Genomic DNA, 16,677 nt, shown 5'->3' on the forward strand with positions numbered 1-16,677 from the left:
ATCAAAAATACCTAATTTTTCTACCATTAGTTGTATTTCACTATATTGATCACATCATAGTTCACTAAGGTTTTTTTGTAAAAATTTTTTACTTCCTCTTTGTAGTTGGTTCACAAAGATGTATATATGCATATAACTTACTAAATAAGTTATACCACATTACCAGGCATGTTGTGGTTCCAATGATTACAATTCACAAAATTAAAATTCGACCGTCTGATGTGATCATTATAGTATAATACAATTATGATAGAAAATTCAATTGTACTCAATAATGTTCGGGTCTTGATCAAAGCGGTCAACCATAATTTAACGTCACTTATTACACGAAAAAGCTTTTACTGCCCTTATGTGACTTATTTTGGTCGACTCTTCCACACACATACTTTCACATAGATGACACATAACTTGTTCATATAAAAATTTGGAAACATTTACATCCTGACTATTTCGGTAGAAAATTAAACCATACTCGATAATGTTTGGATCTGAATCAAAGTGTTCAACCATGCTTGCACTTCCTCGATCAAACAACAGAGTGGCGGGAAATGTTTGCGCGTATTTTAGTTTCGACGACACTTTAAGTCGCCGGAAAATGGTATAATTATTTACGAGGGGAACAACGATACCGTCGGTAATAATGAAACATTTCCGACAGCAATAACCCTCGGTTTTGTATATATATTATCAGACTCTAGAAACTCAAGTGATATTTAAATTTTATAGTTTTGTATTGTTTTGTTATATTTTGAAAATATATTTGTTGTGAAGTTTGGTAATACCGAAAAACCGACATCCGAAGTTGGTAAGATTTATCTCATACCGAAGTTTTTGGTTTGGTAATTGAAAGTCATATTTCATTACCAAAAGCTTTGGTTTTGAAGTTGGTAATGCCCATTACCGATTCGAACCGACCGAGTGGCAGCCCTAATAATTATAGAAATATCGATATCAATAGAAATTTAAATATTGATAATTATTGAAAAAAAATTTTGATAGCTATATTAATAAAATATCGAATATCAATAGAAATTTTATCAAATTTAATTTAAAAATTATATATTCGATTAAAAATAAACTAAATATAAAATATCAGAAAAATATGAAAAAACGAAAATTTTAAAAAAATATAAAAGTTATTATGAATATTTTAATCCTTACTTTTAAATGCTCTAGACAACATATAAGTACATGTCGTAATCTTAACCAATTAAATATTAGAACCAACATCGTGTACATTTGTGTATTTAAGCGACCTATCTCTCACAGACGATTCTCAAAGAAAAATCTCTCGCAGACGAAAACCATGTCTCTGGCGATCAAATTAAGCCCCCAGGCTGCCCAACCTGATAGATCAGGACCGCTCTCATGGTACAGGCTCAAAAGATTTGAAGCTCACTGGAATAATGTCTTTGACTCAACAACTTGACTCCTTGTCGCTGGCTATGCATGTCTCCGCGTCCGCATCATGAAGTCTTGCTAATATTGCTCAAGTTTCCCTCAATGGTTTCATATTTGTTTAGTCCCTCGTTCAATTTCTGGAACCATTGCAGAGATGAAAGCGTACAGTTCTGGAATACCAAGCAGAGGTGATGAAAGAAGTTCAAATCTCTCTGGAAAGAAAATTAGCAGCGTGACATGTGCCTGTTTATATTTCACAATTGAGGGCAGAAGAACTATATGGTTTTGAAGAGTATAGCTTCTTGTTGGGGGAGGTGGTACTCTTTTTCCCTTGGCCCAGGTTTTTGTCCCGCTGGGTTTTAACTGGGCAAGGTTTTAACGTGGCCACTCATTAGCCCCCATCTATGTTGTAATCCTTTCTTTATCTTAATGAAATCCATTTTGATGAGAAACCAAAAACTGCCTTCTGTGTCCCAGCTTTCCAGGTTTCATTCTTTCTCTTTTCAGAAACAGACCCTAAATCACCCTTGTATCATTCGGACCATGAATTTAATAGACCACATGAATTCTTTCTCTTTTTGTCATCAAACTGGGAGTGATGGAACTCTTCCGGATAGGCCATTACCATATGTGTTTATCATTTCCATTTTCCAGATTGCCTACATCAGCACCTCTTGTTGTTTTCATATTGCTAATAGATGGTGTAGGGTTTTGGAATCCAATCAGTATAAAGAGAACTGTAGACTAATAATGCCACCTAGTACAACAAAAGAGTCCTAGACCAGCTGACTTGGTCTGATAGCAACGTTTCTTCTACCAACACAGATTGAAGGGGATGGAGCTCCATTAGTATGTGATCTGATAGCAACGTTTCTTCTACCAACACAGATTGAAAGGGATGGAGCTCCATTAGCATGTGATCCTGGAAGTACACAGCAGATTAGGCCAAAGTAATGGAGCACCCAGCTTGCCATCTTTCATTCTTTCTCTTTTCAGAAACAGCCCCTGAAATCACCCATGTTGCCATGTATCATACCATGGATTTAATAGACCACATGTATCAGTCAATGTTTGCAACAACTTATTTAACTAAAGTTAAAAACTAACTAAAGCCTAAGGTTAAGGAACTAAGCATTAACTTTAACAAGTTTAATATGTGAATATATATCATATAATAAAGCAGTGCAAGTATATTTTTGCACATAAACTGGGCTTCTAATTTTTAAAACTGTAAAAGAATGTTATCTTGCATGGTTTCACTTTGTTTTTGTAATCAAACTGGGAGTGATGGAACTCTTCAGGAGAAGCCATTACATAGGTGTATTATTTCCAGGTTGCCTACACTAGCACCTCTTGAACGTTGTTTTCAGATTGCTAATAGATGGTGTATTATTGTTGTGGAGTTGTGGAATCCAATCATTCTGTTAAGCCAGTGCAGCAAGTATGAAGTCGAGTTCATAAGATGCAATAATTATGCTTAGCTATCTTAACGAAGACGAGGCACATAACCAAACCATAGAGGCTAGCAAGGGACCTTTTATCCTCTTTTACCTCTACAAGGAAATACAGAGCGTGCAGAAATAGTACACAAACAAAATCCCCCATTGTAGCAAAATACCAGAACAATCTGCTGTTGGTTCACAGTTGGCATTGCTTCATCAAGCAATGGTTAATGCAAAGAGTTGTTGATTAATTAAAACAAAGTCGACCATGATTTATCTAACCAGCTGACCATGATTTACATCCTGAAGTTATTAAACGCCAAGTCATCCAGTTCGATTTCTTTAATTTTGAGGTGTTAATATACATCCTAAGCTGGGCTTTCACGGTGTGGCTTAACTTTATCCCTCCGCGTTTTTCTTTGCTAGCGTGGCGGTTGTTTCATCATAAGTTGCCTACGGATGATCAACTTCAAAAGAGAGGTATTCTTATGGTGTCTGTATGTCAGCTTTGTAATTTTGGTTTTCTAGAGGATCAGACTCATCTCTTTTTCAATTGCTCTTTTGCACAACATATTTGGCAATGGCTTGCTTGCTGCTTTGGTTCTTCTCTTCCATCCACCGGTTCTTTATTTGACCTTTGGGACTCCTTTACGCACAAGGCCTTCTCTGCTCAGTTGAGAAATCTTTGGCTTGCAAGAGGCTTATATGTTTTGATGGCTATTTGGAAGTCTCGTAATAAGTTACGGTTTGAGAACAAAAAACCATCTCTTATGCGTGTTTTTCGATCCATTAAAGCTTGGCTTCAGTTTCTTGCTCCTCATGCTCCTGGTGACTGTAGTGGTATCTTAGATGCCCAATTGCTTGTTAAAATGGGGGTGACACCAACCTCAAGAGCCCAAAAAAGAATCCGGTTAGTTTTGTGGCATCCTCCTTTGTCTCCATGGATTAAGCTTAATACTGATGGTCTTGCTAAAGGGAATCCTGGGCCGGCAGCTTGTGGGTGTGTTTTTCGAGACTATCAAGGTCATTTCATTGGCGGATTTAGCACTCCCATAGGACACCATAATGCTTTTTTCTCTGAGCTTTTGGCTGTTATTATTGGGATAGAATTGACATTTCAGCTCGGCTGGCAACATGTTTGGCTTGAGTGTGACTCTACGAGTGTGGTTGAATGCTTCTCTAAGTCGTCATTTGTCCCTCCGTGGCAATTACGCACATTGTGGTATAACTGTGTTGCTAGAACTAGTTCAATGTCTTTCTTTTGTTCTCATGTCCTTTGTGAAGGGAACACTGTTGCCGATAGACTCGCCAATTTAGGTATGTCCTCTTCATCTTGGATTTGGCATGCTTCTCCTCCTACTGAAATTATTCCTTTCGTTCGTATGGATTTCCTGGGATTTTCTTACATTCGTCATGGTTAATTGTTGGTCTACTTTTCGTCGATGTGGCGTCATGTTGCCTAGGACCGAACTTTCAAGTCTTAATTTGTGGTGTTTGATCTTTACAGTTAATGTTGATTTAAGGGACGTTTTCGAACTGCAGAGGTATAAGGTTGTAGAATAATACAACAGGGGATCATGTACATGAACGAGGCGATGATGATGTTGGTGCCAATGTATTTTTATCATGTACTTTCTCTCTCGGTTTTCTACTGTTCTAGTTTTCAATGTTTTGTAGCAAGTCTCTAAGCTTTGTATAAGTTCTTTTCAAGGCTTGGTTTGATGTAGTCACCAGCCTTATTGTACTCTTTTCTTTTATCTTATCAATAAATTTTCGGGATAAGATGATGTTAGTCCTGTACCCGCTTAACCCAAAAAAAAAAAAAAAAAAAGCTGGCCATCCCAACCACCCATTTACAAATACAAATTTGAATCATTGTAAAACATAGGCAATATTTTTGGTCGAATATTCCCAAATATTAATCAAGTCAATTGTTTTGGTCGAATAATAATTAAAGATGATCGATTTGGTACACTACACACTATCCATGAGGCCACCACTTGTACTGTATCTGGGGCTCAGACAATTAACTCACTCCATCACTAATGCTAATTCACTATATAAACTGGGTATGACGAAGATGATAGCACCCCAATTCTAAACACCATACTTTCATATCTCTCTGTTTTCCATTTTCCATAAATTCTCCTTACATGGCTGGAGTACTAGTTGACGTTCTGCTAGAGCGTTTGGCTACGCTCGCCGTTGACAAGTTCGTGCAAGAGATGAAGCTGGTGGGCGAGGTTGAGCAAGAAATCGAAGATCTCATCAGGAAACTCAGAGCTATTCAAGCTGTGCTGGAGGACGCAGAGCAGAGGCAAGTGACGGAAGCCAGAGTGAAACTTTGGCTGGATGAGCTAAAGGATGTTTCCTTCGACATGGATGACGTGATCGACGAGTGGATCACTAGAGTTGAGAAGCATCTGCTGGAGAAACAAGAAAAACAACAGAAGAAGGTTGAGAAGCATCAGCTGGAGAAACAAGAAAAACAACAGAAGAAGGTATGCTTCCCCTTTCCTTCCTCTTGCTTTCGCTTCGGCCAAGTTGATTATAAGCTATTTCTTCGTCGCGAGATTGCTGTGAAGGTAAAAGAGCTGAATGAAAGATTAAAAAAGATTGAGGAAAACAAACAAAGCTTTAACTTTCAACAAAACACCCCAAGGTCAGTTCCCGAACTACTTCAAAGACCAAAAACTACTTCTCTTCCCAATGCTGAAACATTTGGTCGAGATTCAGAGAAGAACCTTCTAATTAGCAAGCTGCTAAGTGAGAGTAGTGAAGAAAGCAAGGTTCCTCTAATCATCCCCGTTGTAGGGTTGGGGGGAATGGGCAAAACATATCTTGCCAACTTGGTCTATAATGAGATCAAAACTCATTTTGACAAGAGCATATGGGTATGTGTCTCCCACCCTTTTGATGAAATCAAGATTGCTCAAGCTATAATTGAAGAGTTAGATAAAGATAATTCCTCAAAATCCTCAAATGTGTTGCAAACCTTGATGCAATGTATATTTGATTTGATTAAGGGTAAAAAATTCCTTCTTGTCTTAGATGATGTTTGGTATCCAAAATCTAGTCAATGGGAAGAATTCATCAAACCTTTAAGCAAAGGCGCTGCGGGCAGTAGGGTATTGGTGACGACTAGAAATGAGGATGTTGCTACTGATGTAATGATTGCAACTACTGAATTGGTTACTTTGAAGGGGTTAGGGGAAGCATCTTGTTTGTCACTGTTCTATCACAGTGCAGACATGGTTGAGAATAATGTGTCCAAAGAGTTTCATGACATTGGGTTAGAAATTGTGAAAAGATGCAATGGGTTGCCTCTTGCTGCAAAGACGTTAGGAAGCCTCATGCGCAATAAGAAAAATAATATTCGTGAATGGCGAGATGTTTTAAAGAGTAAGACATGGGAATTGAAAGAGGTGCAACAAGATGTTTTTCGGCCACTACTATTAAGTTATCATGATTTGCCTCTTCCAACCAAACAATGTCTTTTGTACTGTGTTCTCTTTCCAAAAGATTATGTGTATGATAAGAATAACTTGGTTGAATTGTGGATGTCGCAAGATTATTTGAATGACAATGGAAGTAAAGAAAATATGATAGTTGGTCAAAATTATTTTCATGACTTAGTAATGAGGTCATTCTTTCAAGATATTGAGAAGGTAGGTGAGGAGAATGTAAACATAAGATGCAAAATTCATGATATGGTACATGACTTTTTGCAATATTTGACCAAGAATGAATGTTTGATGTTAGACGTTGAGATGGATGGTAGGAACAGAGAAAAGGTGCCATATGATAAAATCCGTCATTTTACTTCAATGCAGTCAACCCACAAAGACTTTTTGGAACATTTTCTCCCCAGTTGTAAAAAATTACGTACATTGGTACATTCATATTCAGACTCCATTTCCATTGATGCAAGGGTAGAGATGATAGTTGAATTGAAAAGCCTTAGGACATTAATATTGTTGCAATGGCCTTTCAAAGAAATTACTGAGACGATAGGTGGGTTGATACACTTAAGGTATCTTGATTTATCCGGTAATGATAAGTTGAAAGAATTACCGAGCGCCGTGGGTAGCTTATACAACCTGCAAACCTTGCGACTTGATGGATGTTGGAGTCTAACAAGAATAGATGTGCGGAGACTGATTAACTTGAGGCATCTCTATGTTGCAGACTGCTCATTACTGAGGTTAATTAAAGGGATTGAGAAATTAACACATATGCAAAGACTGGATTGGTTTAGAGTCCGAGACGGTGGTGATGAAGGAGGAAACAAGTTGGAACATATGACAGACTTGAACCAGCTTCAAGGGAGTCTTGTGATTGATATTGATAGGTTTCCCAGTACAGCGGAGAATAATGCAGCAATTATGAAGAATAAGGCTCACATCTTGGTATTGTGTCTATTTTTCACGGGCAGTGAAGATGACCAACAAATTATGAATAGGTTAGAGCCGCATCCAAGTCTGGAATCTCTGACCATAGTTCGGTATGCAGGCGGCACCTTTTCCGATTGGTTGTCGTCTTTACACAGCTTGAGAGTCCTCAGCCTTAGCCAATGCCCAAGTTGTGAGATTTTGCCTTCTTTAGGGAAACTGGCGTCCCTTGAATCATTGGAAATTAGGAGACTCCATAAAGTCTCAAAGGTAGGAGTTGAGTTTCTGGGAATCGAACAAGGGCAAACCTCCTCCTCGTCCTCCGTTTTCGTTTCATTCCCCAAGCTCAAACAACTCACCATCATTGAGATGGAGTCATGGGAAGAGTGGGAAGGAGTGGAAGAGGGGAATTCTGAGAATATTTCAATCATGCCATACCTCTCTCACTTGCAAATTTCTGAGTGCGAGAAACTAAAAGCACTGCCGGACTTCCTGTGGAAGACACCTCTACAGAAACTGAACATCAGCGGCTCTCCAATTCTCCAAAACCTTTACGGACAAGAAAATGGCGAGGAGCGGACCAAGATTTCATACATCCCAAGCATCCAGATGCAAGATACAAATCATAAAGCATGTTGCATCTGCTGATATGTGAAAAGGTACATTTGCTTCCATGGTTAGAGCTACGTACAGTTCCTTCATTTAATTCCATATTTCTTATTAATTTGGATGTCTAATTACTCTCTAATCTCTATCATTCCTCACATTCCAGGCTTCAGCTTCTCTTAGACAAATCACATTTTTAAGAGCGAAGGCAAAGTTTCTACCTGGTGAGCTTAATATATATCTTCCTACATGTTCTTATTTGTGTCGAATGGGACTCTGTTGTTTTGTGTTTTTCAAATTCATGATTGAATCGTTTCTTTTTCCATGCATTGTGTATTGTAGGCACGTTTTCCGTTGTATGTCACTATTGGAGGGCAGAAGGAAACATCAATTGAGGACCGTCACTTCAGGCATGATCTGGCAGAGTTATATTTGCACTGACCAGACGGCTATGAGGGTACTGAAAGAGGTCAAAGACTCCAAGATCTTACCGGTTTTTTATACATGTGCTTCCTCAGACACTCATCTCCTTACCAGTTCTGGCTCTTTATTACTTCTGCTGGTGTTGTTCAAGATACAGGTAAGTTCACTGCTCTAATTTTTAGACCAAGTCTCTGGACCCCTTAGAAAAGCCTAGTCGCTAACATACAGAAATTGATGATTCACAGCCATGTGAATGGCTGATAGGATGGCTGGATTCCCAACTAATGATGATCCTCACCTCCTCAGTTTTGTGCTGAGATTGCAGGTTGGAAATTTCTTCTGATAGTTTGTAGTTTATATATTGATTTTCTTCTGTAAATCAAGTTATAAATAGGTCATCTAATTATGTGTGTATTGTAGATGTGAATTGCACTAGGCTACTTGGCTGCTTGTACTGCTTGTATTGAAGCTACATGCATTCAGAATGGCATCCAACAAGCAATGCTATATTATAACTTCTTCTTTTTTGGTCGAAATTTTATATTATAACTTGCACTACCACAAATGTGGGCTACTGATACTATTATTTACCCACTATTGTAATTACGGTGACCATTTTCCTCAATTGACACCATAGATTTAGTTCTTTGTGTTTAGAAAATGTGCAACTCACAAATGGAATGTGTTGGTGTCTGTAGACCACTCACCGTTAATACGAAAGAGTGAAAGTCTATTGTTTATAATTCTTCTCTCATGACCCGTATTTAGAAATAATTTTAATATCATTAAACCTGTGGTTTAATGGTGGCAGGAAACCTTACTACCCAGAATCCCAAATCGAACCCCCAAGACTTACCCCCAAATCTCACCCGCGAACCCTATCATGTTTCATAGGAGGTCGTCGTGTTTGCCTATGGTTTTCTTCAGAGGAATTTTCAGCTTCAATTTCTTCAAATGGATGCGAGAAGGACTATGATTTTCGGTGAGAAGGTTGGTCTTCACGTTGTTGGAGCGATGACGTCGTTTTCCCGTTGAGATAATTCAGATCAGGTCTGTCCTCCAGCCGTCTTCATCTTTCTCCTGTGGCTCATGTGTTTATTTTCTCTCTCATTCATATGGGTCGCTGCTTCTGTGCTTGTGGGTTTTGGTCTTGTGCCTTCCTTTGATGGGATATGGGTATTTTGTGTCCTAAATATTTGATGGTGATGTGAGGCTATTATCTCTGATATCAAGATTATAATCTCATAGGGTTTGGCTTATTCTTGATACTATTGTTTCAGGAATGACAATGTTGAAAATTATTCATCAAAGGAACAAGAGGAAGAGGAAGAAGAAGTAGAAGAAGAAGAGGATGGAGAAGAAGAGGAAGAGGACGATGATGAAGATGTATTTGGGCTTTGTTATGTTTGCATGAAGGAAACCGATCGAACACTCAACATTTGATTGCCCGTGTTGTTTAGTGGCTCAATTTGTCTATGTTAATCTTGTATTGGATTAAGGGTTGTTTTGTAAAAGCCATCTTAAGGCTTTATCAGGGGAGTAACAGGGTTTCTCCCAATTTGAGAGAGTTAGTTGTTGTTGGCTGCCGTAAAACACTATTTGAGAGCTGCTGTGATAGCAGAGCTGCTGTGTCACTTTGTAAACCCTCATTTGTTAGTGGATTTCCTTCTCCCTGCTGCTCCGTGGACACGTAGGCTATTGCGAACCACGTTAAATCCTTTGTGTTCTCTTTTGTTCTCTGTTCTTGCATAGATTTGATCTTTGGGAATTTTCCCCGCAGTAATCTCTTGTTCATCTATTTGCTGCTGTTACTCTGTTATTTGCCGCTGTTACTTTGCTCTGAGCGCAACAGCCCGTACCTGGAACGCATAACAGACCCGAACAAGACAACCGTTGGCAGAGGCTATGATATAGTTTGTAAGGGATGTCATAGGTTGGGTGGCCATCCTGATCATGGCTGGGTTGGACGTGCCGTTATGAATTAGTCCTGTAGTATTTGTGAGGAACCAGCTTCTCACTGGGATTCAGAATGCCCAAAAACACTAATCCCATAAAGTATGACAATTTTAGCTCGAATCATGTATAGAGAAATCTTACATTTCTAATATCTTTAATACATACATATACATACGAACAATTTCTTCTTGTCTATGCACTTGTAGTTCATACTATTCAATAATAGCTCAATATCACCTTTCACATAAATGATAAATGTGTACCGTGCCCAAACTCAGACTTCAATATATGACGTCACCATATATATATGGTTGTCATTGAATCAAATTTGGCATCAAGAACACGACCAATGAAAGCACAACCTAACCAGCAGAATCATGCATGTTTCCGGTCTCAATGATTCGGCCGGTGTCGATCGTCTAAACAAATTTTCTCGTACCGATTGTCACTAAGCAATGTTTGATTTGATGCGAACTTGACATAAACGAATAAAAACATACCACATTTTCTCCAAATCATTTTGTTTTTCACACTCATATCCACATACGTATCGATCATGACCCTCTGCCATCTCCATTATTGTCCCTTGTCGACATCAATATCATCCATCTTCTTACTCGAAAGTAGGCAAGTTTTACCAACCCAGAAAGTTACTCCGGCTCTATATGCTTAAGAAGGACTTCTTCCATGTGTATATGGCGCTATATATTCTCACAATCAAAGTTTTATGCTTCTTGTGTATCAAGTTACGTACGTACATGGATACACGTAAAATCTGTACAAGTTTAGGTCAGATTTTTATCTATGATTATGTGACTATATGAAAAGGATATGTATATCTCATAAAATGGTGATAGCTAGCTAGAGATGATCCCAGATAGAGCAGGACAAAGTTCGAAGTGATTACTTTTTGCCTCAATACCATCCCCAGCTGAGACCTAGCTAGACATCATATTGATCTCAATCATGCACAGAACACAAGGATGGTGATGATGATGAGCCAAGCCTTGCTAGCTAGGAGTTAAATTAGCTAGCTTTGAATTTACTAGAACTCAGCAAAAGCTTAGCTAGCTGCATGGGTAGGTAACCGTCGTTGTGACAAGTAGAGACATGCCTTTGAAGCAAGCCACCATGCAACAATTTGACATCACCAACACAAACGTCTAATTTTTATTAAGGCAATTCAGATTTTGAAATTTCTTATCCCTTTTGTCAGTGTGCTCATAATACCCGCCCATCGACAACGAGAGGCTGGAGGACTCAAATTCTGATATATGATATATATGGCAGGCTGAACTGGTGCAGGGAGCATTTACCAATTTGGTAGTGGTAGATTTGATCACTATCAAACAAGCCCTTTTTCTAAACCTTTCCATCACATAATTATATATACGAGGGGGACACGAAAGACATTCCCTCCCAGAAATCCTCTGAGCAATTTTTGAACTCCTTACCGACACAACTCAAACTTCACTGCAACCACAAAGTTATGTACCTAGCTATCTTCTTCTTTGAATAAATTCCTTCTCTAAATTTAAACCTCATATATCCACCGGAATAGAAGAAACAAGCACCACCACCATGGAAGACGATCACCAAGTTCCACTAAAGAAAGCTGACCCTGACCATCATCTCTTTGCTTTACCAGTTGATGAAGATGGAAAAGCCACAGAATTCAGACCATTCTCCATGGCATCACCACACATGCGAGCTTTCCACCTCGCATGGTTGTCGTTGTTCTCCTGCTTCTTCTCCACCTTCTCCATCCCTCCACTCATTGCCGTCATCCGCGACGATCTCCACCTCACCGAAACACATACCTCACGCGCCGCCATCGCCGCCTTCCTCGGCTCCATCTTCTCCCGCATTGCCATGGGCCCCATCTGCGATGTCCTCGGCCCACGCGTCGCCTCCGCCTCCCTCTCCCTCCTCACCTCCCCCATCATCCTCGCCACCGGCCTCGTCTCCTCCCCAAACGCCTTCATCGCCGTACGCTTCCTCGTCGGGTTCTCCCTCGCCAACTTCGTCGCCAACCAGTTCTGGATGAGCTGCATGTTCTCGGGATGCGTCGTAGGCCTCGCCAACGGTGTCTCCGCCGGCTGGGCCAACATGGGCTCCGGCGCCACCCAGCTCGTCATGCCACTAATCTACTCCTTCATCATCACAGCATTCAACTTCCCATCCTCAACTGCATGGCGTCTCGCATTCATAGTCCCAGCCGTGTTGCAGGCCAGCACAGCGGTACTGGTCCTGACCTACGGGCAGGACCTACCTTCCGGGAGCTACAGACGCGCATGTAGCTCCGAGAAGGCGTCAAAAAACAAAGACAGTTTTTTCGAGGTGTTGTTCAACGGGGTTAAAAACTACAGAGGTTGGATCTTGGCCTTGATATACGGGTTTTGCTTCGGTGTGGAGTTGACAACTGACAACATCATTGCTCAGTACTTCTACGACCGGTTCGGCGTGAACATTCAGGTGGCCGGAACCATAGCTTCCAGCTTCGGACTGGCGAACTTCTTTTCGAGGCCAAGCGGGGGTTTGATTTCCGACTTGTTGGGGAGGAGATTCGGGATGAGAGGGAGGCTGTGGGGGTTGTGGGCGACGCAGACGGTGGCGGGTTTGCTGTGCTTGCTGCTCGGACGAGTGGACTCGCTCTGGGGCTCCATACTTGTCATGTGCGTCTTCTCTGTGTTTGTTCAGGCTGCGGCAGGACTCACGTTTGGTGTCGTTCCATTTGTTTCCAAAAGGTAAATAATCGAGTTTTCAACTTTTACGTTACATGTCAGTGATATCACGGCGGCCGGTGACGACTCATCGGACGTCGTTGGCTATGCGGGTCCATTTTCATTTTACTATTTCATGAATATGATGATGCATGATGATGGTGCTAAATGCATGCTAAGCGAGGGTTGTGGTGTTTGGTCATGAAGTTCATGACTCACCCTAGAGATATTTTCCGAAATCGACAAGAAATGCATTGGAAAACAAGCACATCGACTCGATGTGTTTGTCTTAAACAACTGTCATCAAGTCATAATCATGAAACAACTGTTATTCCTTTGCATGCAAGCTAAGCTAGTAGTGTAGAAATGCAAATTGTGTTACGTACGCGTATCATAGTCTCTCTATACGTAAATCGATTAAATGTGTTACATGAATTATGTGAATCTAAAAATTCAGACCTCCATCTCCAAAACATACGTATTTGCTTTGCTGGTACATCAAAAATGGTATGCATATTGTGATTAGAGAAGTTTTTCGATTTTCTGCACGTTTATTAGATTAGCAAAGTTTCATAGTCAGATTGTTCATCGACTTAAAATTTTACTATACTACAAGGAAAAACAAATTAAAGTAATTCTCCTCGAGTAAAAAAAAGTTTATCTCTTGGTAAGTTGCTTTGATCACCATGAGTCCATGACACTTGATCTTGTACTCTAAAAGACATGAAAGGTGTGCATGCATGCAGCAATATGCAGCATGGCTTAATGTATAACTGAATCGCAGTTAACATATGTGTAATGCGATTTTCAGGTCACTAGGAGTGATTTCAGGTATAACAGGCAGTGGAGGAACCATGGGGGCTGTGATAACCCAGCTCTTACTGTTTTCAGGCTCTACATACTCAAAGCAGACAGGCATTTCTCTAATGGGAATCATGATGATCGTCTGTACTCTCCCACTCACACTCATCTACTTCCCTCAATGGGGTGGAATGCTATGCGGCCCTTCCTATAAGCGCGATCTCGATCCAGAAGCAGACCATTATCGCTTGCTCGAATAGATCGAATCACAGAGTTAAGCCTCAGAGTTCCATGAAGCAAGCTAGTAGGAATTAAGTTGAATCATTTATATGTTAAACTGGGGATTATTGTTTTGATAGTGGTTTATATACAAATCAAAAGTTACATGAATTAGTAGCCTTTATTTGGAGAAATGAATGACCATTCAACTTACACTAGCTTGTAGCATGAGACGCTTCCTTACCTCATTGATAACATAGAAATAAACTGAGAAAGGAGTACTAGGCTTCCATTTGAGCCTTAAGTACCATGGAGCAAGCAGAAATGACAACCCTTTCTTTCAACGACGTCGTTTAGTATTGTACTGGTCATATATTAACCCCAACTTAATTTGAGGATGTGACACTGATAGTACGTTGAACAATGAGAAAGAAGGCAAAACCTTTGACAATAAGTTGAGAAAATATCTAGCAAAAATATCTATCAGGAATCATAGGTTATTATTCTTTGCCAAGTTTAAGGGATCATATCCAATATGTCTGTTATGGTAGCAGTCTCAGGTTCCCAATTTTCAGTACCAAAAGGTTTCCAAATTCAACACCAGTTCATCAGAAGCAAGTCCATCTTGAGGTAATCTCATGCAGACTTTGAACTTTGTTAGAACTTCCATAATGAATTTGAATTTGGATTTGAGTTTGGCTAGTTTTTCTATATTGATGCTAGGCAGGGATGCAGTGGAATAAGATGTTGTAACAAAGAGTCAGGGGAAAGAGCAAGTACAACAGGCAAGAATTACTATGAATTACTTGGAGTTGATGCTGATTCAAATCCCCAGATAATCAAACAAGCTTATAGGAATTTGCAAAAGAAGTATCACCCAGATATTGCAGGCCAAGAGGTAATTGAACACTTTAGTATACATATAGATGTTAATTCTATTGTTTAAGAACATAAATTACCTTCTTAACTATGCCAGTCAGTATTGTGATTTGGATTGAAAAGGGTGTTTAGATTTGCCTAATGTTTCTTAGGGTCATGAGTATACCCTCAAGCTGAATGAAGCCTATAAAGTTCTGATTAAGGAGAATCTGAGGAAGGAATATGATGCTTCTATTGGTCAAAGGAGAGTAAGTGTCAGAGGAAACAGCTCAACCTTTGATGGCAGCTCATGGAATGGAGTTTTGAGACCCCAAGCTCTCTTTGTTGATGAAAATGCTTGCATAGGTCATTTCTCAGACAAAATTCTAAAAATTTGTCTGCTGATCTTTTCTAGTTTTCTATAAGATGAAATGTAGATCAGCATTTCTCCATATTGGCAACTGAATTTCTGGCAGGTTGCAGACAATGTGTGCACCAAGCAAGTGCTACCTACATGTTTGATGAGGTTCTAGGATGTGCAAGGGTTAAACTTCAATACGGTGACGATGATCAAAGGATTGAGGTAAATTTATCCAAGTTCTTGCCAATCTGTGATCAAAATGTGGTATTGAACTGGAAAATTTACAGGTATCAGTTGACTCATGCCCTGTGAACTGCATACATTGGGTGGAAAGAGAAGAACTAGCAGTGCTAGAGTTCCTCATCCAGCCTCAACGAAAAGAAGGACATGGAATATTTGGAGGAGGATGGGAAAGACCTGCAAATGTGTTCATGGCTGCCAAGTCATTCAATAAGAAAATGAAAGAGGAGGCTGAAAAGAAAAACCATCAACGAAATCGTAATACTTCATCTCCTTGCTATCAGTTAAGGCTAGTCACTGCCTGACTGACTTCATCAAGTTACTAATTACAGTTGTTTTATTGCAGCAAGTGAGAGTGTGGAAGAAGAAACTCCTGCTCAAGCAAAAGCGCGAGCTGAAGCCAATATGAAGATCAAGATGGAAGCATTCTCAAAATTCTGGCACTGGCAAAAGTAAAATCAAGAAACCCATTTTTTTGGGGGGGGTTTGGGGGGGGGGGGGGGGGGGGGGGGTGGGGGTGGGTAAATATTCAGATAGATATTGCACATAGATTTATCAAACATAACATATATGATGAAGCTAAAATATTTGTTGGATTACTAACGACTTGGATGAACGATTTGGCTTATCTTAGCTGATTGATCACTTGATACTTGTCTCTGAAGATCTGTGTATCTTCACTTAAAACTATGGTATAAATGTTGTACATCTAGCTAACCGTAGTCCTTTGATCAACGAGGACTTTCTATTCGTACATGGATTAGGAAAACGCGTGTGTCTAACTAGTTAGCTAATTCTACTCATTTTAAGCGATGACAAAAATCTTATACGAGCTGCTTTAACACTCGCATGCGTACTTCTTGCGATAAAACAATGATAAAATCGTTGATGAAGTTTCTTTTGAAAACAAAAAAAACAAAAACAAAATTTAAATAAAGGAGCCATTGCAAGCACATATAGCCAAGTATCGATATATGGAGCTTACAGATGATGATACTGACGACAACGAAGAGGTGCTTGGTCAATGGCGTAGCCAGACATCTCACTTAGAAGGGTCAAATTTGATTAACTAGAAAATTAAATTATTTTCAGTCACACTTTAACAACAACACAATTTTGCTTAAAAGAACAACGCAAATTTAATTTCAACAATATTTTTTCTATCATTATCATCTCGAATAAACTTTATATTAGAATTTCATGCACGATATATATTGAAAAAGAATATGTTATTTTTTCTTTTGTTTGAGAGATAA

The 16,677-nt window shown here is 39.5% G+C and overlaps 3 protein-coding genes across 3 annotated transcripts; all 3 read left to right on the top strand.

Moving 5' to 3' along the window:
- Nucleotides 1–4,996: 4,996 nt before the first annotated feature.
- On the top strand, nucleotides 4,997–9,602 carry LOC101298160 (putative disease resistance protein RGA3-like). The gene is made up of 4 exons (XM_004306309.1): nucleotides 4,997–7,864; nucleotides 8,183–8,250; nucleotides 8,359–8,420; nucleotides 9,544–9,602. The coding sequence occupies exons 1-4, from the start codon at nucleotides 4,997–4,999 to the stop codon at nucleotides 9,600–9,602; spliced, it is 3,057 nt and encodes a 1,018-aa protein (XP_004306357.1).
- A 2,198-nt stretch (nucleotides 9,603–11,800) lies between these two features.
- LOC101298454 (high affinity nitrate transporter 2.7-like) lies at nucleotides 11,801–14,051 on the top strand. Its single transcript, XM_004306310.1, has 2 exons — nucleotides 11,801–12,966; nucleotides 13,754–14,051. The coding sequence occupies exons 1-2, from the start codon at nucleotides 11,801–11,803 to the stop codon at nucleotides 14,001–14,003; spliced, it is 1,416 nt and encodes a 471-aa protein (XP_004306358.1). The 3' UTR covers nucleotides 14,004–14,051.
- Nucleotides 14,052–14,494: 443 nt separating this feature from the next.
- Nucleotides 14,495–15,877, top strand: LOC101298739. Its single transcript, XM_004306311.1, has 6 exons — nucleotides 14,495–14,592; nucleotides 14,686–14,860; nucleotides 14,994–15,186; nucleotides 15,297–15,403; nucleotides 15,469–15,656; nucleotides 15,757–15,877. Exons 1-6 carry the CDS (start codon nucleotides 14,498–14,500, stop codon nucleotides 15,875–15,877), a joined length of 879 nt encoding a protein of 292 aa, XP_004306359.1. The 5' UTR covers nucleotides 14,495–14,497.
- The last annotated feature ends 800 nt before the right edge of the window (nucleotides 15,878–16,677 follow it).

This window comes from Fragaria vesca, linkage group LG6 (assembly GCF_000184155.1).
Source record: "Fragaria vesca subsp. vesca linkage group LG6, FraVesHawaii_1.0, whole genome shotgun sequence".
Lineage (NCBI taxonomy): Eukaryota > Viridiplantae > Streptophyta > Magnoliopsida > Rosales > Rosaceae > Fragaria > Fragaria vesca.